This window comes from Carlito syrichta, unplaced genomic scaffold, assembly GCF_000164805.1.
Source record: "Carlito syrichta isolate Samal-C Ts95f unplaced genomic scaffold, Tarsius_syrichta-2.0.1 Scaffold304601, whole genome shotgun sequence".
NCBI lineage: Eukaryota > Metazoa > Chordata > Mammalia > Primates > Tarsiidae > Carlito > Carlito syrichta.
This window is the reverse complement of record NW_007248697.1, coordinates 1051759-1076415: the sequence shown is the minus strand read 5'-3', so window position 1 is coordinate 1076415 and position 24657 is coordinate 1051759. Positions and strand designations below refer to the sequence as shown.

Sequence of the window (24657 nt, the reverse complement as noted above, 5' to 3'; positions counted from 1 at the left end):
TCCACCTGGGTTGAGTCACCATGCTGTTTGTTCTTTATCACACTAGTCAACTAAAGGACAACCAAGGCATAGTGTGGCTCAAGAAAAATCTATGAAGATTTAGTGCTTATGAAGCACATAAGTCAGGAGTAATGTCTTTTACTGCAGAGACACTTTTACCAAAAGGCTTAGCCTGGGTTGCTAAAAATAAGATGTTATTCCAGAGCAACTAGTATGCGATTTGATTGCTCGAACTTGTATGGAATCCAACCTCTTCAAAAACACATCTACCCTGAACATCAGTGGAAGCATGGCTTTTTCTTTGGAGAGTTCGATTGTTTATCAGTTAATTTAACAAGTATTTATTGAAGGCCTACTATGCACCAGGCATTCTACAAGGCAGTGGAGATACAGATTTTAATAAGCCCTCGCCCTGTTCTCATGGAATTCGCATTTGTATAGGTGGTGGCTTTTAATTTAGACACCTTTTCCCCTAGAAAGGGTACTGGAAAACTTTTTTCTGGAGAAGGCCAGAGCATTAATACTTTAGGTTGTTCACGCCATATGGTTCTTAGACACAATTCTACCACTGTAGGACAAAAGCTGCCGTAGACAATTTGTAAATGGACGTAACAGCATTCCAATAAAACTTTATTTAAAAAAAAACACCACTGAGTTAACTTTGGCCCATTGGTCATACTTTCCCAAGAGCCCTGCTCTAGAGAATAGCGTTTAAACTCATACTTCATTAGGATTTTTGGCTATGGCTACTTTCCGTGAAATTTGATGCCACAAGTGCTCACAGGAAATGTAACATATAAGTTACCGAGCAGTTTACTTTAATCAGTGCATCAAACAAGTTCATGATTCTACTTTAATAACAAATGCTTTGATCTGAAGAGCAATCAGTTTCCTCAGGAAAATCTGCCTCTGCTGTGGAGTGGGTGATTTGCTTTTGGAAATGAGAGAAACAGAAAGCAATGTTTTCTGAGTTTCTTCTCTGGGCTGGGGGCTATGAAGGCACTTTGCATAGGCAGCTCAATGAATCCTCGCCACAGATTTGGAAGGTGGGTAATACTCTCCTCCTTCTTATAGATGGGGAAATTGAAAGTCAGAGAGAGACTGCAATTTGCCTACTCTGCAGGAAATGGGATGGATCTAGGTGCAAACCCAGGGCTTCTTGACTGCCAAGCCACATTCTCTCCCATACACCGGGTTGCCAATCTTTAATCAAGTTCATTTCCTGTCCATTTCCAAGACTTTCTCCTTTCTAAAAGGGCCATGTGTTTGACGTGTACTTGAGAATTGTCCAACTTCAGCGTTTAGACATTTATACTCTTTCTTGATCAAATATGCACTGATACTTAGAATTCAGGTCTTTATGTATGCCTTCCTATAGATTTACACCTGATAAAGCCTGTATCCTATCAATGAATGTCACTAAGGAACATTCACAAAGTGTGGCAGGCGTGAATAAGCAGAAGAGTGAATCAAAATGAGAGAAGGATTTTGAAACAAGGTCAGAATAAATATGATGCCACATCATTTTCCATCATCAAGATTCTCGGGAAAACGTTAAAATCACACCTAAATTTACGCTGAATGAGTAAGACTTGGAATGCCATGGCAATCTCTCAGTTTTGATAACAGGTAAGTTAAATTTTAAAAAGACATACGCATGTCACTAGAATCCTCTCTTTCGGGGCCTCTGAAAACAAAACAAACAATCGAAGCTCCAATAGCGAGCCACCTGCTTGACTTGGTAAAAGGCAATACAGATGTTTCACTCCTCCCGTGTTTCTTTCAGTGACCTTTGGTGACCTTTACACAGCAACAGGCACAGGTACCACTCATCTTTGAGCCTGTTGGCCTAGTAACTCACTCTCGGGCATCAATAACTCACTTTCGGGCATCAAGTTACAGTGGCAAGACCAAGCCTCACTAATTTCCCGAGACTTCTCTCTAACCAACATTGGAGCTGTTTGGAGGTCTACATCTATGCCTTTTCTGTGTGTTCAACTTAAGCCCTACGACCTTCTGGTTTGCAGAAAACCTCAGGAATGGGTGGGTGGGGTTGCTAATCCCTTGCTAGAACGGAGGCATCTGTCCCTCCTTCTGGCAGTGCTCTGACCCTCAGTGGGGATTGCGTTGTCACCCAGCAGAGCGAGGCCAAGCCCACTGGCCACCAGGCAACCTGCAGCGCACTGCAACCCGCTGTGTGCTTGGATGCCGCTGCCTGGGGCCGGCCCCAGAACCTTCTCACGCCACACCGTGGTTCCTTTCTGGAACAGTGCTTTCAGACTTGCTTCGAGCAAGATGCATCGAACTGACCCCATCCCTTTTAACAGCCGAGCACGACAGCTTTTAAGAGCCCTGCAAAGGCGGCATGTGGCTGCCACCTCTCTGCCTCATTACTCACTGTTTCAGGCCGGTGCTCGAATCCAATATGCACGTTTTAGTCACATCACGCCTGGGAACTCAACCACCCCTTTGTCCTGGCTCACCTCCCCACTTCATCTTGCCTGGCATTTTTAGCTTATGTCTCGGTTTGGTGTTTGTTTTACTTAATTGGGTTACCCGGTCCTGGCGGCCGCCCTGTTCTGCGTGCTGAAGAGGCAGAGTCCTCTGTGTGTTATTGGCCCCAGCACCTGTCAGGGTGACAGCTTCACTTGGGAAAGGCAGACACATGCGTGACCGCATCCCCTTTGAATAAGGATGCGTTTTCAGAAGAGGGGACGTGTCATGAGATGTAAATGCTGTCCAGTGGCTTGCAGTGGGGACAAGGATGGCTCCTTGGGCCAGGAGGTGTGCAACAACCCAGGGAGCGCCTTCGTGAGATGGTGTCCCTGCTGGACCCTGGGCGACAGGAACACAGTCTCCTGGGTAAATGGCCCTAGCGGAGGACGCCGCTCCCTCGGAAGCAGCTCTCTGTCAAGAAGCAGGAGAGTGAAGTACAGAAAGGAAAATGGGCCCCCAGTATCTCTCTATAGTTACCAAAAGGCCCATGAAGAAGACCCCAAGGAGGTGGCTTTCTTCCCAGCCTGTGTCCCGATGCGAGCCGCTTTGCAAAAAGCAAGGGTGATTCCCAAGCAATCTGCTCAGAATAGCAAAAACAGCCACGAGCACTTGAAACACAACCATCGGGAGCAGGGATGTCCGCCTGTAATGATTGTTTATGTTGGAAAGTTGGCTGCCACCATGGTTAGACAAATGCGCCCACTTCTGCAGAGATAAAAGGCAAGCGCTTGCCATCCGTGAGCAGAGTGTGCGTTCTGGGGCTAAATGGCATTATAAAACTTCCTAATTAAGCATAGATGCCGATGAGGTTTTAGCATCATTTCTCCAATTTAGCTTTACATACTGGGTGTGCTGTTTAGTGTGGCATTGACTATAAACACTGTTGTTACTGCCCCCAGCTGGAACACAGAGCAGTTTATGTGTGGAAGAAGAAAGAGATTATCTCCCATCTGTTCCTGCCTGTTATTCAGGGATGCGTCATTTTGTCTGCTGATGGGAACCGTCACTAGGATTTTAGTTAAATGGCCTTTTTATACTTGGCTATGTTTATTAATAATTGTGTTTACTTGGTGTTTTGCGCCCACCCTTAATCCTACAAAGGTAGTCATTTAATTTTCGAGAGGCTTACCTTTTGGGAGGAATAAGGTGAATTTATACGTGTCATTTTTCTTATACAAATGGCACAACTGTAATTAGGCATACCTGATAACTATTTTTAATTGTATATCACCTTTACACATACAGATCTGGTGAATAGGCTTGAGGTTAAGAGACATACAATTAAAAAAAGGATGCAGCATGGTGTGATTCAATTTATATAAAGTACAAAGCCAGCCCAAGCTCATTAATGTGGATAGGCTTTGGGGTCAGTATTTACCCTTGGGGCAAAGTAACCTTCCTGGGAGGACCTGAGGGTAGGGAGTTCCCCCAGGGGTGCTGGGAACGTCCTTTCCCTGATCTGGGTGCTACTTACAGGGACATGTTTAACTTGGGAAATTCACTGAGATGTGCATTCTTGACATGGGCACTCTTCTGTAAGTACATATATTCTTTCAGATAAAGTAAAAGATGGATGAATCATCTGCTGTGTTAAAAAGTCAAAAGTCAGAGTATGCAAAAAGGCAAATTATGATGAATTCACCCTTCCCCCTACTTGCCCAAAATAGGTCAAACACAAAACAAAGTTCTTTCTACATCTATCAGGCTAATTACTTAGAGAAATACAAAGGTTGATGTATAACTCTTACATGCATCTCAACGGAGAAGATACAAATAACTTTCTATGTAAAAATGACTTTAAAATAGTTTATTGAGGTTTGGGTGTTTTCTTACTTTAAACGGATTTGGAAACTATCTTAGTATCAAGGAGATACTAAGAGCAGTTATCAAGGTATGCTCTTTCTGCTTTCCTATGTCTTTTGTTTTGAGGGTCTGATTATAGAAAATAATTAGGAGTAATAATTGGGGGTTAATATATATAACATATGTATATATACATACACACTATATGTATTTATACATACATATATATTTCTTCTTTTTTGATAAAACTTAGCAGCCTAATTATGAAACCTAATTATGGAAGCAACTAGATTACTACAACTAGACTCCATAGTTTGGGGAAAACAAATGCCAAAATCAGGTGATTGTTTTTTTTTTTTGCAAACATGAAGATGTGGAGTGTTACCTGGACACCATTTCAGAAACATTACAATGGAGAAAACAAGTTCCCTAGGACTTCTCAGAGTCCATTTCTCAAACCATCAAAAACCATCCTGCTTGTGGATAACTTAAAGAGACACAAATAATGCCCCTGAAGGAAATGCCAAAGCAGTTGGCTGGAATAGAAAATGGTTGGATAGAGTTCTTAACCCAGTTTAAAAAACAATCAATACCTCCCAGAGTCCCTTTTGCTCGAGCAGATAAGCCAGCTAAATAATCTGACAGTTACAAAATATCGAAAGATAAATTCATGCAATAGCTAGTACATAGAAGGATTTCTGGGGTGGGAGTGGGGTGGGGAAACAATGAAACAAAAACAAAACAGAAAAAGGTGGAGGATTGGAAAACACAAGCTTACCAACACACACAATGCATTCTGTAGCCCATTGTACTCTGAGGCGCTTCTACTACTAACGTGTAAATGCATTGTTTCATTCATCTAATCAGGTCAAGGTCGGGCTTGATGACTTTAAAATGACAGTATATGCTTCTATAGAACACACGCTGACGTGCCATTGTCCTTCCATTTGTTAAGAGACAGAAGAGCACCAGAGAGCGTTGCCTTAATGAGCAGCGTCAGGAAACCGCTTTAGCGTATTTGCACTAAATATACTGTCCTTTTAACCATAGGAAAGTGGACACCGAGCATGTGCAATGGAGAGAAAGCTGGCAAATGTCAGTGTGAATAATGGGTGAAAAAAAGGAATGAGGGGGTGTGGCATCTCAATCAAGATTAAAACGAAACCGATAAAGCAGCATATGGACTGAGTAACAAATCAAAAGCATGTTTATCCACCAAAGGAACTGGTTGATGGAGACTGCCAGCACGTTGCCATGGAAACACTGACTGTTGAGCTGCACCATCTCATACCTTATCCAATACATTCCTGGTTGCTGGTAGTAGTCCAAAGACCCTGATCTCTTGATGGTAAACCCGTGGTCCAGCTGAGCAGAGAGAAATGGGGGCAACTCAGTGGATCGACATTGTGCTAAAGAATTACGACTCCAGACCAAGCTGCTCTTCACTAACTGTCTTATGTACACACAGAGTTACGATGCCTCTTCTGCAGGGTAACTGGCTAACAGCCTAAATCTGCACATTGAACATAGAAAAGCAAGAAAAGACATGAATCCCTTGTGAATATCTTGGAGGCCAATTTGTTAGCATAGAGCTAGTTTGTCAAACAAGTTTGCGAATGCACAATTTAATCATGCCCTCTCCATTTCAAAAGACATAAACACCTCTTCAAATGCCATAGAGTGGAAAGTGCTTCGTTATTAAATTAACCACCCAAGAGAAAGCAGGCTGGATCCCCAGAAGTATCATCCCCCCTCCATTAGGTTTAAATTTGAGGGTTTCGTCACTATGAAATGAAAGAGGGAAAGAATCAGGTTTCGAAACCCCATCAATCCCAGCAATTTGAATTTCTTTCCTTAAGAGTTCATCCTCAAAAGCAGAACTACTCTTAGAGGTGAATCTTAATCACATTTCCAAACTGAAAAGTTACAGTATTAAATAGTCAATAAATTCTTCTCTATGAAAATATGCAAACCAAAAGAAACAAAAGCTCGTTTTCATTGTCTATGAAAGATGCACATGTACAGTTAAGTGCTTGTAATTAACAAAAAGTACAATAAATCGAAGATAGGGCCAGTTCTCAAAGTTGTTCATCCTGGAATAAGATGTTAGCCTTTGGCTACCTGGGAATAAAAGATTCAATCCCCAAACCTGAAGAACCATCATTGTGCTGTATGCCTGCCTCCTCATTCCGCCCATGAGAGGATGCAGCTTGAGCATACTTTCTTTACGGGGAGGTTCACGAGTTCTTTCAAGTGCGTTACTGGTGTGATGCTGATGACAGTTTCTACTTCTAAATTCACAAAGGCATTTCAAAAACATGCCAGGGCGCCAGGCATTTCAACTAAAAACTGCTCGGAGGATTTGGTGTTCTGATTATAAACTAGGCTATCCCATTGTTCACAGAAAGCAATGGGAAGTTTTAATGTTTTTTAAAAAAAACGTACACCTCATTTTATTTAAAAAAAAATCGAAGTACACTTGCTCTTAGGAAGATGAAGGTGTGCACTTGTTTTAGCCCACAGACGGCCACTTAGTAATTAGCTCTCTGTTGCCATCTGCAGGCCAAGTGTCATATAACCGGTCTCTCGTTTCAGACTGAAGCTTCCCAGGATCACAATTACGTGCACGCTGATTAGTATGGATTTGTTCAATTAGACCGAAATGCTCCATTTGCATGAGCAAAATGCAAAAAGAAGAACTTTAAAGCATTAGGAAAATTATTGGTGAAAATAATAAACAGCATTAAATGAGGAAAAATAAATTGGAACTGACATCTTAGTCATCAGTTCTTCATCAAGCTGTGCAAATCTAATAATGCCTCTCTCCCCTCCCTCAGCTCTCAGAAAGTCCACCGTTAAAATGTCATCTCTAATCCATTTTATGTCTATAAATTGCATTTTAATAACCTTTTGTTTCCCTTTGTCTCTCTCTCTTTCTCTCCCCCTCCCTCTCTCCTTCTCTCCCTCCCTCTCTCTGTCTCTGTCTCTGTTTCTCTCTCTCTCTCTCTCTCTCCCCCCCCCCCTTTTTTAAAATACTCCACTACTGGGAAAGGTAGCAGAGGGACAGGGGAGCTTTCTGAGAGGCAGAATGTTGCGGCAGTCGGGACAGCAATGGCTTTCCACTTAATCACGTGGCTTGACCTAATGTCAGAATCTTCCCTCCTCTCAGGAGGGCGTGTTATCCCTGCGAGCTGCCAACTGGTAATTACTCTCCTAGTCAACTCGAGGCCCTCCTGCAACCTTAATATAAAGTTATCATTTGCCCTTCCTTTGGTCTTCATAATGTAGGGGGTGGGAAGCAGAGAATAAAAAAAAATGACAACACGAACAAAAAAACATTACAGCTCAGAACCATGAGTACATGTTAAACTACACTCATGTCATAAATTGCACCTGCGAAAGAGACTGTTTTGGTTATGACAGTATGCTCTTTTTTCTTTTGTCATTCTAAGAAAGAAAAGTATCACAGAATCCTTTATGAGCCTTGGTGATCTCCAGCAGGTAGTTAGGTTTCTAACTAAGGAAAGAGAAGTTACCAGTTAAAAACTAATGATTCAATTGATTCATACCCCCCAAAACACTAACACTATATTCTCAATAGTATTTTTTAAATTATAAAAGGTGCATGTAATTTCTAAAAAATAATGATAGAGGCAGTTTAACGTAAAATACATTATTTTATAGCCTCTGGGGAGAGCTTATATGCCCAGGAAAATTCTGTTTGGATGAAATGCAGGCTGATATCAGTTTTTCTAAATCTATCAAGCAGAAGTCATCACTGTATTCTATCAATTACACAGATTTTTATGATGCGGATGAATCAATAGTTAAATTATTCAATTATCAACGTGTCTTTTATACCACGTATGAAGGATGTTCCTTTGACTCCATATTTATGTTCTGCCTCACAGCAGAATATTGTTGCTTGGCAGTGATACTTCCATTTGAGCTGGAATAATATTCAATGCCAGGGATTTTTCTTTTCTTGTGATAGTTCCTGACACTTGGTCTTTGCGCTTTAAGTATGGAAAAATGTTTATGGAATATAAATGGACTCATCCAGTGCTATTCTGAAAGTTATGGACAAAGGCAGCCAAAATTGTCAGTTTCTAATTCCCAGCCTAGTCCTGTGACTGGTGGCTTCTCCCAGGTTCTTGGGGAAGGTCGAGACATTTATGAGAAAGGCATTTGGGTGAAGGTGTGTGAAAGCCCATATTATGGTAGGCCAGGTTCTCTTGTGACAATCTGTGAAATTTACATCGATAGTCTCTTTCATGCTTGAAATATTAATGCTGGTAATTAACATGCGAATTGTGCTGGAGCGCTGATAGGCACTTTTTAATATATACTTTTCTAAAAACAGCCAATTATTTTGAGTTTGAGTTATGCTGGTAATTATTTTTTAAAAGATCTGTAGTGGACAAAGAAGATTAAACAGGCACGCAACTGATACATAGCTCAGCATTACACAGCCCACTTCACAATTTGTAAATATATCACCAGTTTGTGCAGTTTCCATGGAAAACATGTTAGTGATGAATTGAGAAACTCACATTCAAAACTGCATTCAAAGTGGTCCAATCATGACATTTAGGGGAAAAAAAATAGTGGACCCCGATCTTCAAATAGTAGCTGGAGTGTTTTGAAATCTACTTAGATGAGGTTTGAATAAACCCACATGGATTAGGTCTTGAAATTTATCCAAGTATGATTAAATAGGATTTGCCTTCAAATATGTGTTGTCTATTCATTGGAAAGTTGCCCTTAGTCATTATTAGACTCCCAGGATACTGTGAACAAACCAATATTGAGCAACCAAGGCAAACTTAACCAAAGACTAACTAAAACAAAAGACCAGGAAAAGAAAAATAAACAAAAGCAAAATGACAGAAGTAGAAAAGGCACCCTCTCTCGCAGTGGTAAGCCCTCAGCAGGAGCAGAAAGGCAGTCCTTTTCATGGGCAAGCGTGCTGGCAGTCCGTTCCAAAAGAAAATCATGGAATCACACGTTTTGGAATAGACTTTTATCTTGAATGAACAATGAAAACAGAGTCGAGAATGTCTGGGTTAGTTGAGAATCGCCATGAAATACTGTGACTTTCAAAAAGGACTGACTGAACATCAGTTCATCACAAAGAACACCGGCCATATGTTGGAAGAGGTGGAGAACAATTTACTTCTACATCGAATTTTCTCAGAAAGAACCAAAGAGAGAGGTTAAGAAGGACAACTTGAAATTTTAAAAACCTCAGCGGCACTGAGAAACGTCTGCAAGGGTATGCGATTTACTCAGTACTGTCGGTTTACATATGTGCCAGGTACTCACGCGTATATAAACCGTTTTTGAAAGGGCTCAGTTGAAATGCCAACAGTACAACAGCCTGTATGCCTGCATGTGTACCATTTGCAACTTCTAGAAACCCATCTCAAACATTTAGTGATCCAGCTCTGGGACTGTCGGTATCGAATAAGTCATTTGTTTATGGTTTTACCTAGAGCCCTCGCACAACCAAAAACGAAAAAGCAAAAGAAAAACACGCAGAAACACACGCTCAGTATTCAGTACCGTTCATGAGTGAGCCATACTGTTGAATAGCATAGATACTTTAGAAAAAGTCTACAGCACAGCGCCTTAAGTTCTTTGTTCAGAAAAGAAAAACAGCTTAAGTGATTTTCACATTGAATACGCTGTTAAAATTTACATACTCCGAAAAAAGAGGAAATTATTAAAAACTCAAGTAATCAGGGACTTGAATATATTGACTCTAGAATATGACACCAGGAAGTATGAGGTTTCATTATTCCTCAGCCCAATTTAATCTTTGCCTAGAGCGGCTATCAAATTACATGGAGAGTATGTCTGCATGTATAGAACAGAAATTTCTAAGGAGCAAGACATTATGACTTTGTTGGGTGTTCACAGTAATTCAATTTCACTGAAAATCTCACTGTGTAAGCTTTCTGCTATGTGTTGGCTTGCACTTAGGTCTCATAGGAAGATCTAGACGTGTTCCAATCTCTCTCTGCAATGCTGTCTCTCTCAGTCACCCTTCCCTTTCGGGTATGGCAAAAGGACACCAGAAACTCTTTTTTTTAGAGTCAAAAAGTTTGCACTGGCACAGAGTCCAGCGTGGGGGTAGGTTTTCTGCCTCAAAAAAATAAACCGTGAAATTAATATACACTGCGACACACCCTGGAGGTGCTGGATAATGATGTGACTGACACCCAAGGAAACAATCTGCAGAAACACATCGTCTATATGAGCCCCGTACCTCCGCCGGTGCATTAAATGGCTGAGCTGTCTAAAGAAATGACCCATTCTGCTGTCTCTGAGTGGAATCTCCTGAGTAATGCCTGTCTCTTAGGCAGGTTGCTTTTAAAAAGTTAGAGGTGGATATTTCAGATGCTTACTGCTATGACAGAAACTCCTGCTGCTGTGCTGTTCGGCTTGGGGCCTGTGTTGAAATGCTTCTTTATCTTTCCAGCTACTGACAGTTGATGTTCATTTTCTGGGAGGCCATCATCCTGGGGGGGCGGGAAGGAAAGAGAGAAAGGAAAAAAAATGAGATAAATGGAAAATGAGGCCCCAAATCTTCTAGTCATGGGCAGTGATCTTAGAATTCATAAGATGTCAGAAATAAGCCAACCAGTGTCTACTCATTAAGCACAGTTGTTGCGAGCACTGCTTCCATGTCTCATTTATTTTCATGTCGGCTCTAACATTCATTTGTTTTAGTCATCTGACCCCGGAAGTTTGCCTCTAAATTAAAAAAAAAAATTCTGTTTTTGGTTTCTAATAAAACCTATTTCAACCGTGGCCCTAGGAACATAGTTAATTTAGATAAAAAGTGTGACTGTCTTCTTTCTCTCTCTCTCTCTCTGCCCCTCGTTTAGACCCAAAACCAAGGAAACGGGCAGGTCTGGCCTTCTGCACAGCACATATATAAACTTGACCTTGTTCTACAGCTACTCACTCAATCATTTGATAATCCCAGACAACATTCCAGGCAGAAGGCTCTTTCTTGAATTCTAGATCCTTTTAGCTGCCTTCGAATCATCTGTGATTATGATGCCAGAGCCTTCTTTGACTGAGGCCAGGCACATGGCTCTCATACTAAATACTGTTAGAATAGCAACCATCAGGGTGGTAAGCATGAGCCATCACGTACTAGTTCGTGATGAAAAGGCTGCAGGGTTCTTGAAGGCAGAGACTGTGTTCTGTTCACTATAGAATGGCTAGGTCTTAGCATAAAGCGTTAGCACCTAGAGGTGCTCAACAGATGAACGAATGGATAGCAAAGTGCTATCCATTTACTAGCTGTGAAACCAAAATCCCGGCAAGACCTTCAGTGCCATTCCTCGTTTTTCTCTTCTCCTCCCTCTCTACCATTTTGCAGGAAATTTCTTGGCTCCATCCAGGAAAAAAGGTTTGCTTCTTCTCACGACGGGTTTGTTCTCTTTGCATGAGCTGGCCTCTCTGCGTGAGACTGACTCCTTCCTTCATTTATTCAGCCAGTAGTAACGCGTGTCTGCATGGGTCAGGTACCACAGTGGGAGGGGGGAAATGATGTGGACCCTGTGCTCTCTCTTTTTTCTTCAAGACTTGGGTCCTAACGACCCGATTAAAGACAAATCTCCCCAATTAAGCACAATTCACTGTAATGGCTCTTCTGTAAGCTCCTGGTGCTTTTTAATTATATCCATTTGCAATATTAATATTTTTGGTGTTAAGTGAATTTATATATAAAAATAAACACACACACACACTCTCTTGTTCTTTTGTGCCACATTTTCCAAGTTTTCAATAATCTTTAATACAAGCACTTGATTCAGTGTCCCACACACAGCAGGTATTCAATTTATGATATTCTTGGACTTATCAGTTAGTGGCTAGAAGAAGGAATAACCAATATACTTATTAAGACACATCTGAAACCAGGCAGGGCGCAGTGGCTCACACCTGCAATCCCAACACTTTGAGAGGTCATGGTGAGAGGATTGCTTGAGCCCAGGAATTTGAGACCAGCCAGAGCAAAATAGCAAGACCCCATCTTGATTAAAAATAATAATAATTTAGAAGACACATCTGAAACCAAAGCTGGAAGAAGGAGGTTTTCCATCTATATGGGGTTAATTTTTTAAAAAAATCGTGTTGTGGAAAGAGTCAGAAATAAAGTGAAGATCAATTAGAGTTGGAAGCTACTTGGGAGGGAACAGAAACGGGCCATATGGAGTGATGACTATGTCAAAGGTTATGTTTGGGATGGCAGGGGATTGGAAGAAGAGATGACCCCTGCCCACTGGAACCTTGCAGGCTGATTGGGAGACAAAATACACACACCTTACGTCAAGTCACACAACAGGTCAGAAAGTAAGAGAGAGCCATTCCAAGGCAGCATACCTTCATGGCTCAGCTAGAAACACCAAGGATGTCCAGAGGAGAGAGGACATGTTTTCTGTTGTGATGTCATGAGGGGTGTGGGATTTGATGTGGTCCTTTATGATGGGGAGTGTGTCCTTTATGATGGGGAGTGTGTTGACAGGCAGAGAGGAGATGGGGGTACAGTGAGGGCAGTGTTTGCCAAACAGGGAACCAGTCAGTTCATCTCTAGCTAAGAGTTAATACGGGAGAGTTATGGTGAATAGAGCTGAAAGAATGGGAGAAGATTGGCCATAAGTAAGTAGCAAAAAGGTCTAGGAATTGGAGCCCTTCAGTGAGGAATAAAGCAATGTGTTTTCATCAGTAGGATGAATGTTCAAGAAATGTGAAGGACTACCCTCCCTAAAGGGCAGACGTTTTTACAGTACACTATCCATTTCCCAACTCACTCTACAAAAGTTGGGCAATAATCACAAAGAATAAGGATTATACAGTCTAGAGTTTTAAGCACAAGGGCAAATTTGATGGCATATATGCAATGCTTTTTAAAAATAGTGAGTGAAGGCTGGGTGAGGTGGCTCACGCCTATAATCCCAGCACTTTGGGAGGCCGAGGTGGGATGATTGTTTGAGGCCAGTAGTTCAAGATCTGCCTGGAAAACACAGCGAGGCCCCTGAATTTAAGTCGGACAACAGCTCATGGAACCTATGTTGGAATTTTTTTTCTAAGCAGGAATTTTTGAGAGTCTTTAAACATTTGGCAAAGGAAGAAACGATGCTGAAAATCTTCTGAATACCAGTGGTGCACCAGTGGCTTCACCCCCAAGACTACACACGCAGAGTTCCAGACTACCTCAAGCAAAATGACTATATGCGCTTTTGATGATAAGAATGTTGAAAAATCATGACCAGGAAGCAAGTCACGCATGGAAGCAGGGATAGTGTTTTCTTCTCAGGACGAAAGAAACTCGAGCGTATTGGTAGTCTCAGGATAAGAAGCTAGTGGAAAGGGAGAGTTGAAAGACAGGAGAAGGGGAAGGGCGGAAGGCTGGAGGTGCAGCGGCCTGCCTTAGGGAGGTGTAAGTTTACGTCTTTCTCTGAAGCAAGATGAAACCCGGGGAGAGGGGTGAGGCCCCTTTTGAGGTATGGGGGAGGCCAGGGAAAAGAGAAAGGCAGGGGAGGAAGTGACGCCAGTGTTCACAGTCTCGGGTCCTGTGCCCAGGGTCTACGTATGTCATCTCCTTCTTACTGTCTGTGCTATGCATTCTGAGTCCCATTTTGAAGACGGACAAGACGAGGCTCGGCAAGGTAAAATCACCTGCTTGAGGTCACAGAGCTCAAAAGTGGTTGAGCTGCGACTGGCCTGGGTCTGCAACACTCTGTTCTTTCTCCCACACCCTGTGAACATCAATCAAGGGCACTTGCCTGCATGGCACTGGCTACAGACAGGCCGTGTCAGTGTTCAGTGAAAATACTCAGTGAATCATCTTTCCTGTGGTCAAAGTCACACAGTGGTGAGGGGAATGAGAATTAAACCAGGACTGGAAAAAAACCAGAGGATATTTAAAGAAGCTTAATGGAGTCTGGGAAACATTTGGAAGTCAATAAAAGGGACGCCGAGCACTTGGGGGCCCAGTGAAACTTTGTGAGAAACTTTTTTTTTTAGTTGAGGTTGCACTCTCTTGTCCAGGTAGGAGTGTGGTGGCATGATCACAGCTCACCACAGCCTCGACCACCTGGGCTCAGGCAATCTCTCTGCCTCAGTCTCTTGAGTAGCTAGGACTGCAGGTGTGTGCCACCGCACCTGGCTCACTTTTTTATTTTTATTTTTTTGTGGTGGTGAAGTCAAGCTATGTTTCCTAGGCTGGTCTCGAACTCCTGGGCTCAAGCAATCCTCCTGCCTTGGTCTCCCAAAATTCAGGGATTACAGGCATGAGCCACTGTGCCCAGCCCAAGTCACTGTGCTCAGTCAGAAACTTCTACATCAGGTAGAGACTGGGTATCCACAAATTTGGGATGTGGCAATGTGGCCTCCAAGGGCTGAGACTAGGATCCCATATGCTGTACGCAGCACTGCAAGACCTGGTTGACCACGGGTGGAATAAATGGCGCAGGCTGTGTGTACCAGCTGGTGTGCAAATATGCTCTTATGGGTTTCCGTAAAAGCAGCCCCTACTTAACTGACTGGGAGAGATTTGTCTTTTGCTGAATAACCCCAGCTCCTCTCACCCTCCATCACTGCCATCCGTGTAAGAGTTCACTTCCTTACCACTTCACCGTGGACTTGGTTATCATTTCCTGGTCCCATCCTGCTCCTAATCTCCTGTCAAGGCTCCTAGCAACTCTTTCAGACGCTGGGGCCTGGAGGTTAAGGTCTCCAGCTTTAAATTCCAGGGAAGGTTTGAGTTTCCCTTGGGTTATTAGTTCACGCTGCAGCAACGCGAGTAGCGAAACAACTCTCACAAGTTGTCAGAGATGCTTTCGACTTCATAAATCTTAAAGCATCTCAGGATTTTTTCCCAATGAAATAGGTGTCTCAGCTGGATTGGGTAAAACACACACACATGCATGCTTGTGTGTATGCGCACACACAAACATGCACACACACCAAGACAATGAAAAGGTCTGTGGCATCTTTATATAAATTCAAAAGCTTTCAGCGTGAATGGATTAAAAGATGTAAACAACTGGCTTTGCAGAGATCTAATCTGTACCTGAGCATCACGGATTGATGATGGAGATTTAGCTAACTTGCTGTCATGCATCCATAAAATAAATAGGGCCATTAAAACATACATTCATATATATATATATACACACACATCTTTATCACCATTATTCAGAATAGATTATGTGCCAAAAATGTGCTATGAATTTTCTAAACATGACAACCCTGGCAACATTTTACAAATAGCTTTAGTATTGTTACCATACACGCTCCGGCCTGGGAGTAGTTTCTGACACAGGCTGGTTGTGGTTTGAGGTTAGTGGTTTTTGAGTTAGAAAATTCCCATCCACCACTAGGCAGAGCACTGCAACCGGCAAGAACAAAATTAGTTTGCAAAATGGAACATGAACCGCTGACCGTAAGAGACCTGGCCTCCTGGTCTCCATTTCTCTAGGGGCTTCTGGGAAAAGCTGTTGGGTGGAGGGTGTGGGAGGTAACAGGAGGTGGGGAGGCTTGTGGGGAAATGGATGTGAAGTCACTCTGTAGACTGAATTCACCACTTTCCTCCGGGAAACCATTTCAGGGTCACGCTTGAGAAAACCCTCCACCCCTCGTGGATTTTGGTTTTGTATCATGGACCTGGCTTTCAGTCCATCCGTTGCCAGACAATATCTGTAAATTTAAAAGTATGACTGTCAGAGCAGTTTCCTACAAGAGTATTCTGATTCAGTTTTCAGCAGTTCCAAGTTGACTGGAGCACTCTTCCATTGCTGGTCCATTTCCCACCCATGTGCTGCTCCTTGACTCTTGCTAACCATCTCCAGCTACGTGGCGCCCTCAGAACTCTCGACACCCTTCATCATGGCCCTATGCATTCTCTATCTATGATTCTCCTGCACTTGTGGAGAAAATGTGAAGTGAATCAAGATCTCCCTTGGAGCAAGGATGGGATAAGACGCTACCTTGGAAAGTACAATTCCATGTCATCATTTATAATTTATGAACGTAGAGAAACGATGCTATATATTAATACAGTGTCACTGGACTTCACTTAATTTCTAACAAATTCTAATTTCTAACAAGAAGATGAATGTGTACATAGTTATGTATAGGTGGGGCTGATTTTTATTAGTCAGCATGGAATATCCTGGGAGATTATCTGGTCGCCTGGTTATTTCCCGCCCCCCTTCTTTCTCTTGTTCTTTTTTTTCTTTGTGAATATCCTGGCTTAGTAGTGTCTTTTCAAAAGGGTAGGTTGATGGAATAAAGAAGGTAAAACAGCCAGTCTCAGTGGCTCAGCCTGTCATCCCAGCACTTTGGGAGGCTGAGGCAAGTGGATTGCCTGAGCCTACAGGTTTGAGACCAGCCGGGGCAACTTGCCGAGATCTTGCCTCTATAATAAAATAAAAAATGTGCCAGGAGTGGTAGTAGCATGTGCCTGTAGTTCTGGCTACTTGGAAGGCTGAGGTGGAAGAATCACTGGAGCCCAGCAGGTTGACACTGGGTGGCCGTGAGCGTGCCACTGCACTCTAGCCTGGGTGATGGAGTGAGACTCCAACTCAAAAATAAATAAATAAATAAATAATAATAAAGGTAAAATAAAAATTGAACACAGGAAGGCGAAAGAAACTCTTAAATTGGCTTAATAATTAAACTTGACTTATTTAAACCAGCCCTTTCTACTAGGACAAAGGTTCTCACACTTGGTCTCACATCAGCATCACCTGGGAGCTTTTAAAAGTCCTGATGCCAGGAAGCGAGCTCAGGTCAATTAAATCTGAGTCTCTGGTGGCAAAGCCCAGGCATCAGACCTTGTGCTACGAACTCCATTGAGTTTCATGCTGGACTTCATCGGTCTTCAGTCTTTTCATCAGTGAAGCCAGCAAAGTAATTTGAGTTAAAACCTAGATTCATAAAATTATCGCATCCTAATATATCGGGAGAAGACCATGGGATAAGGTAGATCCATGTTTTGAAAATAGAAATGCAGTGATAGCAATATATTGAAATATTACAATGATGATGATTTGATCTTAATTATACACAAGAACATTTTTGGAAATGTCAATTCAGTTTATGAACTTATCACTGACCTCTACCTTCTGTCAGTGAGAGAGGTTTGGGGGAGAGTGATTCAAATTTTTTTTCAATCCCTGGGAAGATACATCACTGCCTCTTTTATTCTTATGGATGCCTGCATCCTATTGTTCTCCACTAGATGGGTGATAAGGTACATAAACTTAGCGGGGGCAATTCCTGATGGCACTCTGTCATGACACCGAAGAAAGTAGCTGTGATGCTGGAGAAAACAACAGAGCCGGCAACGCACACATTATCTACAGGGATCTGTGGCACTTCCCCAGAATCACTTTTTTGGAAGATACTCTCTCCTCCTTAATTGAGCTTCTCACATTCCCAGCATTGATCACAATTTGCATTTCATCAGCACACAGTAATGAATGATGGTGTGGCTGTCTCACTCAGACTCATATTCACGAAATATTAATAAAGCACCTGTAAGGTGCTAGAGTGTACGTTGTCTTCTCAGACCTTATAAATCCATGATCTCTTCTCCATCTTCACACAAAGCAAAGAGGGCAATCCTATCTTCTCCATTTCACAAACAGGAAAACTGGCTCGAAAGTGAGAAGCGACTTGTCCAAGGTCACACAGGCGGGTGAGCCTGGGTTGTCCTCCTAGACATGTGGCTGTGTATGAAAGAGGCCATTTTTCCTCTGACTCATCAGAGCTATCCAAGGAGAGGCCTGGCTCACAACTCGTCCAACCACAGAGCGGAAGGCAGGGACACCGAAGGGCACCATGGGGTTTGTACCCAGAGTGTAAGAAAAAGAAACGTGAACTTAGAGGAAGCTCTGGAGTGAGGTTCAACAAATAACTTTGGCGACTACAGCTTTTGCATCTCCTGCCCGTGTGCGCTGCGCTCTGTTTCCAAAGAAACCACGTCCTCCTCAATCCCTAGTGTGCCGGGTGAAAAGGTCATTGTATAAGCAGTAGAGAAAATTAGAACTAATGAGAGCACAGGAAGAGCTCTTGACAACTTCCTTAGGGTGCACGTAATTATTATTACTTTCGCCCCCTCAGGTAGCATCCTTTGTGGCAGTCAGACATAATTTGATTGCCAAATGCAAAATATCTTGTTAAAGGCATATCCTTCTAAATTCCTAATTTATCTATTTCAGTTGCTTGGTTGTTCATGTGTTTGTTACACTCAGAAACTTGGACAAATACTAAATGCTGGTTGTGAAATCTTACAGTTTTTATTATTTGGAGACAAAGAAAATGAGCAGTTTTTAAACTTAGTTACTATATAAAAATAGTCTCCAAAGTTTAGCAGTCGCTCGAGACATCACGTTTTTATAAAATGTAGAGTCTGTTTGAATTATAGAAAGGGTATATATTTTTTAAGTTTTGGTTTTAAATCTCTTAGATGATTACTTAAATGCCATCCTTGCTTTTAGGAAACGTGTTTAGGACATCTGAGAGGGAAAATGAAAATGACAGGAGAAATTCAAGTTCCAGGGGAACTCATGCAAGCTGATTACCAGCAAAGTGGGACCATGTGTAAAACTGTGTTCCAGGCAGGTTAAGGAAGTGGAGAGTTACTGCTGAGATGTGTACACGTTGCCCTAGGAAAAACGAGCAACTTGGTTTTTCACAGGTAATGGCTCGAAGTTTTCTCAATTTTGTATCTTTACCCTAGTTGTGTTGGGATATTACTGAAATACGGTCAACTGGTTTGGAACCAAGAGGAGGGATTATGCTAGACAAATTGCTCACATCTGCAAAGTTATCTTCCAGCAAACATTCTTACCCTGCTGGAGCAGATTCTGCTGGATGTCTCCTTCCCAGACTTCTACAGGATTGATCTCTGGTGCCTCCTTTTCCAGGAAGCTTTCTATGATACCTTCCCCGCAGAGGCTGGCTGGGGTAGCCATTCTCACTGCCCTGGAGCTGTCTGGTTGATCAGACTGTTCCCAGAGGGCGGGGCTGGCAGGCAGAGGTCCTCTGATGAAATATATTCAGAAATCTTCTGTGAATCTCCTTCTTCTACGGCTCTTAGGAGCCTGCAAAGGGCTCATTTCAAATCCAGACTGTCCGGTTTCTTCTGTGTGGTCACCCTGTCTCAGACTTTTCAGGGCTAATAGGCAGTTGGACAACTTGTGGTCCATGGGATTTAATTAGCCCATGCAGGCCAGCCAGACCCAAGTGCTGCCACCGAGACAGCCAGCAGCTGCCTTGTGCCTCTTCCACCCTGCACACCTCAGGGAAAGGCACCACGACCCAGGCTAGAGAGTGTAGAAAGGCTGCTAACTTCTATTAAGCACCATTGCCATGACGGCACTGTCCACATTGCACTCTTTCACAATATGACAGTGCTCTCCTGTATAACAGAGGGAAGGTAGACATAGTGTGGCACGTAGGACTTTCAGGTACCTGGGCTTGCAGCGAGAATACCTGGCTAGAAATTCTGGCTCAACTGCAAGCTTGGCCGCTTTGGGCAAATCGTGCCCCCACCCGTAGCCTCGGTCTTCTCATCTGTAAAATGGGCACAATAATTTCCACTCTGCCTCTCATACAGGCTTGTTATTAGACTCAAAGGAGATGCTCCCTACTCTTTCCTGCTTCACAGAAAGGGGTAATCTTTTACTTAGGATCCTGGGATAAATGCCCCGGTTGCTGAGGCTAGGGGTGACTGCTTGCTGGACATTGGCTGCCTTGCCCACTAGGCTGAGAGGACAAATGTCCTTGTACACCAGTTGTGAAGCTTTATTATATGAAAAGACTTCTAAGAAGTTTCAGCTGCATAGCTCTAAATGCTCATATATGCCTATGTCTCTTGTCACATATATACAGATACACACATATATACAGAGCATGCCCCCAAAATTTATACACATTTTAAGAAAGGAACAAAAAAACTGTATGTGCTTCTGCCGTTTTCTTTGACTGTCGCATGCTGATGCTAGCATTCATTTGAGTAATGCCACATTGCTACTGTCAAGCAATTCAACTTCCAAAAATAATACATAGATCACATCTCTTAGAGTGTGCATACATTTTTTTTTTTTTGGCACCCCTGACATATATACAACTTCCAAGTGGAGTGTGAAAAACCACATTCACACACACAAAGTGCCACAGCCTAGACCCAGCCAGGCCCTCAAAGGGCAGAACACAAACAAGACCCCAAGTTCCCGTCGCCTCATATGTACTCACCTCACGTGTTGACGGTGCTTCCAACCATGCCTTGTCCCCAACAATTAGTTATTTTAGAAAAGAAACAAAAAACACTTGACTCCTCACCAAGGAGACAATTCAGAGAGAGGGAACGTCTGGCTGCCTTCAACTTATAGCCAGATCACTCAGGGAAGTGGGGAGCTGACAATTTTAGGATTGTATATATCCATATCTGTATTCAAACCTCTGTCTTCTGTGCTGGTGGGAAGAGCCAGTACACCCAATGATGGAGCCTTCCCCATCTGTCAATGGGGTTACCATGGTAATGAGGCTATCCACTGGATAAAACACACTTGATCCAAACACAATGCACGTAAGATGCTTTAAAAAGTTATGAGTATTCACTATTATTATTATGCATCAAAATAAATGTTATCAATCCATTGTAGAGAGAGGCAGAGTTAAAAAACAACGCCTCTGCTCTGGAGAATTCTTTCAGGTTGACAAAATACCACAGATCCTTGTACTCAAAGAGCAGTCCCAGAACCAACATCTGGAAACTTTTATCAAGGCGGAGGCTTCAACCTACTGCGCTTGAACCTGCTTCCTAATAAGATCTCCAGTGATTTGTGAGCACATTCAGGTTTGAGAAGTGCTGCCCTGGACTACTCCAAGACGTGCACGTGCACCCCGAGGTCACTTGTACTTTTGGTAGGAATGATGCAGAAAAGCAGGACCAACTTGGAAAAATCTGCTGGGTCTTGTTGACGATTACTCAGGTCTCACATGAGCCTCAGAAAGCAGGTTGTGGGGTAGAGAATCGGTAGAAGGCAGGCCCCCTGGAACAAAAGCCAGTGGCTGCATCCAATGCCCTCGTGGCACAAGTCTAAGGTCCTACAACTGTCCTAGTGCGTAAGAGGGGGAGTCATAAACCCAAATACAACGCTTTAAAAAGGAGGCGATATCATTAGGCAATCTGCAAATGGTTCTTTGGAGGGAGGGGCTGGGGTCTCACTCTGCCACTCTGGAGTGCAGTGGGTCAATCACAGCTCACCACAGTCTTGATCTCCTGGGCTCAAGTGATCCTCCCACCTCCGTCCCACACCGAGTAGCTAGGACTATGGGCACATGCCACCATACCCGGCTAATTTTTTGAATTTTTATAAAGACAAGGTCTAGCTGTGTTGCCCAGTCTGGTCTCGACTTCCTGGGCTCAAGTAATCCTCCCACTTTGGCCTCCCAAAGTGCTGGAATTACGGGCATGAGCCACCCACACCTGGCTTGCAAATGATTTTTAAAAGGAGTACAGGAGTACATGTAGGGAAAGGAACAAGTCACTTACGTTAACCCAAGGGTGTTCGAGGACCTGCATAGCTGAAAATCGCTGATCGACATCGACCAACAGCATCATGGTGATGAGCTCCTGTTGGGGCAGGAGGGGCAGAGAGAGGAGGGGAGACATTAGATTTCATTTATCCAAGCTGTAAGGTGAAAAGCTGGATGCCTGCAAATGCAGGAGTTCTCTTTTAGTTTGGAAAAGCACTTGTAAAAGTTCTAAATCTTAACTACATCAACCCCACTTACCTGTGGCTACCTTAATAACACCTTCAAAAGCTTCAAAAGTTAAAAGAAAGGTGAACATTTGGAATTATAAATACATAGCTTATGGTTGATTTTTAAAAAATTAAATTAATATTAGAAACCATTTTGTAAAAAATGTTTTAGTAGAAAAGAAACAAATGATAAGTGGGAAAGAATTAATATTTATTTGTCTAGAATTTTGTACTTGAAAGACAGATTTCTTAATTAGTTTAATATAGAAATCACATTTTAAAAACACCTTAATTTTCACTTTGGCAGCTGAAAGAATGATTTTTCCCCCCTTAATTTCAAGGCAGCGTATTTAGGCTTGAAAGAAAGGAATGAGGAAAGTCATAGAACTGCCAATGTCTAAAGTTCCTTTTGTAGCCAAAGAATTCTAAGGAAATGCATTAAAACTGCTTCAACAATTTCAAGCCTAATCAATACAAAGAAAAACAGAATGATTAACAGGTAAATGGTTTGATGGTCCTGAAACTGATGAAACTTCCCCACGGGCTTGAATTAATTTGGATTTGGATTAGGCCTTAATGTTAAGCCTACCATACATGTGTACCCTTTGGATAAGAAATTCCCACATCACAAAATAGTTAGATGTGCAGTATCCAGTCACTGACATACACAGGCTAGAGTGCCACTTGGGATGAGGATGATTTATTTTCACTGATGTAGAGTCTACCTTTGGCCAGGCGTGGTGGCTCAAGCCTGTAATCCCAGCACTTTGGGAGGTTGAGGTGAAAGGATTGCCTGAGCCCAGGGGTTCAAGACCAGTCTGGGCAACTTGATGAGACCTCGTCTCTATAATATACCAAAAAAAAAAAAAATTAGCCAGGTATGATAGTGCACATCTGTAGTTCCAGCTACTTGGAAGGCTGAGGTGGGAGGATCGCCTGAGCCCAGCAGGTTGACGCTGGGGTGACCATGAGCGAGCCACTACACTCCAGCTTGGGTGACAGAATAAGCCTCTGTTTCAAAAAAAAAAAAAAGTCTACCTTAATTTCTTCATTCACTTCCTATCTTGGACTGGGACTTATTTTATTTTGAGTCCTATGTCTCACTCTGTCACCCAGGCTGGAGTGCATTGGCACAATTATGGCTCACTGCAGCCTTGACCTTCTGGGTTCAGGTGATCCTCCTGCCTCAGCCTCCTGAGTAGCTGGGGACCACAGGCAAGCACCATCACATCTGGCTAGTTTTTTTTTTGTTAATTTTTATTTTTGTAGCAATGAGGTCTTGCTATGTTGCCCAGGCTGGTCTTGAACTTCTGGGCGCAAGCAATCCTTCCACCTTGACCTCCCAAAGTACTGGGATTATAGGCATAAGCCACCTTGCCCAGACTGCACTGGGACTCATTGAAGCAACTCCGACATAGGATGCCCTTTGCCAGGTGATGTGGAGATACAGGAGATGGTCCTACATATCAGTGACTGCTAATCCTCAGGTCAGGGAGTGATGGCCCTGAGACCTGGGCAGGTTTCTGAAGATCCTGCTGACCAGTGGAAGCACTTTCGCCCCTAGCCCTGCATCCCTAATTCCCCCACCTCCTTTCACCTGGTGCCTTTCCTCTGACTCTTCTGTCAAGTCCCTACATTTTCCTGATTGCAGAGATGGACACCTGGACAGTTGAAGAAAATGAGAGAATTGTGCCCAATATGCAAAGTGGTGATGTCAAAGGGGTTGAGTTTTAAGCTGAAATCATATTCAGGTAAAAGGAAAAACATACATGCTGAGAAACCAAAAGATAATTAATTCTTAATACCAAATTTTGAAACATTTAAGTTGATGCTTTGAGGTGTAATAATACATTTAAAAGAGAGCAATTAAAAGGGTTTCTTTCCTGCCCTAAGGTTTACCAATACATCTGTGTAAGATTTTTATAGTTTTCTCAGAGATTGATCTATTACTATTTTAAAAACGTGGTAAAATGTACATACAATTCACCACTTTTTAAGTGACTAGCTCAGTGGTGTTCAGTGGGCTCATTGCACAGCCATCACCGCCATCCATCTTAGAGGTCGATGTCTTCGTTTAGTGAGATTAAAACCCTATGCCTTGTTCCCCCCTGCCTCCACATCCTGGCTATCCTTCGAGGGTCAACTCAAATCACAGCTGCCTCATAAAGTCTTTCTTGATCATTTCAACCTGCACTGAGGTTGAGCTTTCTTCCCTTTGAATCGCTTCATTTATTCATATGCTTGTTTATTTATTCAGTACATATTGAGTACTGGTCATGTATGGCTATGATTTAGACACTGGTGACACAGCAATGAACAAAACAGATAAACATCCTTGCCTTCACAGAATTTGTGTTCTAGTGGGGAGAGTTTGGAAACAGACAATACACATAAGAGCTACCCACCTATCTCTGTTTATCTAGACTGGTACACAGGTCATCAGGCAGACAGGCCATCGACTGGTGAACCAGGTATAAATGCTACTGAGGAAATGAAGCTGACAGGGAAGAAAAGACAGACAGGAGAGGTGTAAGGGCTGAGAACGGAAACAGGATGGTCT

The 24657-nt window shown here is 42.7% G+C and overlaps 1 protein-coding gene across 5 annotated transcripts in view; it reads right to left on the bottom strand.

Moving 5' to 3' along the window:
* DCLK1 (doublecortin like kinase 1) overlaps positions 1-24657 on the bottom strand; it is a 373078-nt gene that overhangs the window by 14161 nt on the left and 334260 nt on the right. For 3 of the 5 annotated variants that reach the window (XM_021713540.1, XM_008060372.2, XM_008060374.1), the window contains 2 exons: positions 21887-21967; positions 10710-10823 (listed from right to left, as the gene is read on the bottom strand). In XM_021713540.1, coding sequence (XP_021569215.1) covers positions 10710-10823; positions 21887-21967 — 195 coding nt within the window. Of the gene's footprint in view, positions 1-5590; positions 5665-10709; positions 10824-21886; positions 21968-24657 lie in introns of all 5 variants that reach the window. The other 2 variants (XM_008060373.2, XM_008060375.1) reach the window with 1 other exon arrangement.